This window comes from Macaca fascicularis, chromosome 4, assembly GCF_037993035.2.
Source record: "Macaca fascicularis isolate 582-1 chromosome 4, T2T-MFA8v1.1".
NCBI classification, from domain to species: domain Eukaryota; kingdom Metazoa; phylum Chordata; class Mammalia; order Primates; family Cercopithecidae; genus Macaca; species Macaca fascicularis.
This window is the reverse complement of record NC_088378.1, coordinates 85481278-85483960: the sequence shown is the minus strand read 5'-3', so window position 1 is coordinate 85483960 and position 2683 is coordinate 85481278. Positions and strand designations below refer to the sequence as shown.

General features: G+C 42.4%; 1 protein-coding gene across 1 annotated transcript; it reads left to right on the top strand.

Annotated features, from left to right (window-relative positions):
- The first annotated feature begins 714 nt into the window (after window positions 1-714).
- On the top strand, window positions 715-2477 carry GJA10 (gap junction protein alpha 10). The gene has a single exon (XM_005552352.3). It carries the CDS (start codon window positions 840-842, stop codon window positions 2469-2471), a length of 1632 nt encoding a protein of 543 aa, XP_005552409.2. The 5' UTR covers window positions 715-839; the 3' UTR covers window positions 2472-2477.
- The last annotated feature ends 206 nt before the right edge of the window (window positions 2478-2683 follow it).

The window sequence follows — 2683 nt, the reverse complement described above, 5'->3', positions numbered from 1 at the left end:
TTTCTGTGTCTGCCTAATCTTTACTGCTACCCTGATATGAACCAGTTCCTGAGGATTTACTTGACTGATTTGTATTTTCTTTACCTATACTTTGTCTTGCAGTGAAAGCCCTGGATAATATATCATGAGGATCTACTTTATTTTGCCTGTTGATGGTTATTTTGGTGATAGGGTCAAGGAACATGATTTTAAAGTGAAAAGACAATTCCATTCACTATTATATATTGATGCCTTCTGTGTGCAATGACCAACATGCTTTAGAAAAAGTCTCTATCTGCAAGGGGTGTACCTTTCTAGGAAGGGGAACATAAGCCACAACCATCACAAAACTCATTTAGGCACAGTCCCAGGTGAATAATATTAATAATAGTGTTGTGAGGATTCAGGAAAGGGAAAAATAACTACAACTTGGGATGGGTAGGGAACACTTCCTGAGGAATTGAGACTCCTATGATCATGTCAGATGTATGGTAAGTAGAATATCTCATATGGATAGAAAAATGAATACAATTGTGCAATTAGAATGAATTGTACAAATATGGAGACCTATTTGTATACTAGAATAACAAGCAGCTGTGTGGGGGAGAGTAAAAGAGAATAGGAAGAAGTAAACTGTGGTGAAATTGTGGGGGGGTCTTTAGTGTTTTTTCGAAAATTAATGTCTTTGGAAATATCCTATTTTAAGCATGGGCTATAAATATTAGGGCTGGAATATCCTTCATAGTTTTGCTGACATACAAAAGAACCTGCTGTATTTTTGAGCTTGTGTCTATATGTTACCACCATGGGTGCTATTAACCTCAGTGTTTTCTGTATATTTCAGACATTAGTCTTTAACCATGGGGGATTGGAACTTATTGGGTGGCATCCTAGAGGAAGTTCACTCCCACTCAACCATAGTGGGGAAAATCTGGCTGACCATCCTCTTCATCTTCCGAATGCTGGTACTTCGTGTGGCTGCTGAGGATGTCTGGGATGATGAACAGTCAGCATTTGACTGCAACACCCGGCAGCCAGGTTGCAACAATATCTGTTATGATGATGCATTCCCTATCTCTTTGATCAGATTCTGGGTTTTACAGATCATCTTTGTGTCTTCTCCTTCTTTGGTCTATATGGGCCATGCACTTTATAGGCTGAGGGCCTTTGAGAAAGAGAGACAAAGGAAAAAGTCACACCTTAGAGCCCAGATGGAGAATCCAGAGCTTGACTTGGAGGAGCAGCAAAGAATAGATAGGGAACTGAGGAGGTTAGAGGAGCAGAAGAGGATCCATAAAGTCCCTCTGAAAGGATGTCTGCTGCGTACTTATGTCTTACACATCTTGACCAGATCTGTGCTGGAAGTAGGATTCATGATAGGCCAATATATTCTCTATGGATTTCAAATGCACCCCCTTTACAAATGCACTCAACCTCCTTGCCCCAATGCAGTGGATTGCTTTGTATCCAGGCCCACTGAGAAGACAATTTTCATGCTTTTTATGCACAGCATTGCAGCCATTTCCTTGTTACTCAATATACTGGAAATATTTCATCTGGGCATCAGAAAAATTATGAGGACACTTTATAAGAAATCCAGCGGTGAGGGCATTGAGGATGAAACAGGCCCTCCATTCCATTTGAAGAAATATTCGGTGGCCCAGCAGTGTATGATTTGCTCTTCCTTGCCTGAAACAATCTCTCCACTTCAAGCTAACAATCAACAGCAAGTCATTCGAGTTAATGTGCCAAAGTCTAAAACCATGTGGCAAATCCCACATCCCAGGCAACTTGAAGTAGACCCTTCCAATGGGAAAAAAGACTGGTCTGAGAAGGATCAGCACATCGGACAGCTCCATGTTCACAGCCCATGTCCCTGGGCTGACAGTGCTGGAAATCAGCACCTGGGACAGCAATCAGACCAGTCTTCATTTGGCCTGCAGAATACAATGTCTCAGTCCTGGCTAGGTACAACTACAGCTCCTAGAAACTGTCCATCCTATGCAATAGGAACTTGGGAGCAGTCCCAGGACCCAGAACCCTCAGGTGAGCCTCTGACAGATCTTCATAGTCACTGCAGAGACAGTGAAGGCAGCATGAGAGAGAGTGGGGTCTGGATAGAGAGATCTCGCCCGGGCAGTCGCAAGGCCAGCTTTCTGTCCAGATTGTTGTCTGAAAAGCGACATCTGCACAGTGACTCAGGAAGTTCTGGTTCTCGGAATAGCTCCTGCTTGGATTTTCCTCACTGGGAAAATAGCCCCTCACCTCTGCCTTCAGTCCCTGGGCACAGAACATCAATGGTAAGACAGACAGCCCTACCGATCATGGAACTATCCCAAAAACTGTTCCATCCTGGATGCTTTCTTTTTCCTTTCTTCCTTCCTGGGGTGTGTATGTATGTTTCTGTTGACAGAGAGGCAGATGGAGAGGGAGATTATTTATGGAGAGATAAAATTATTCATTCAATACATTCAGTTAAATTCAATTCATAAAATAGAAAACCCTTATACCAATTGCTTTTATAAGTGCTGGGCATATAAATGGATAAAATACAGTCTCTGACATCAAAGGACTCAGGATGTAGGAGGAAAATTTAGACAGGTAAACATGTAAATGTATCAAGTGTAAGGCATCATGTTAGTGGGAATGAGTGAGCAAAGGAGGGAGTGGTCATATGGATAGGTCAGGGAAAGGTTCATAGTTG

Coding starts and splice junctions, on each gene's coding strand:
- GJA10 (XM_005552352.3), top strand. CDS start 840: ATGGGGGATTGGAACTTATTGGGTGGCATCCTAGAGGAAGTTCACTCC.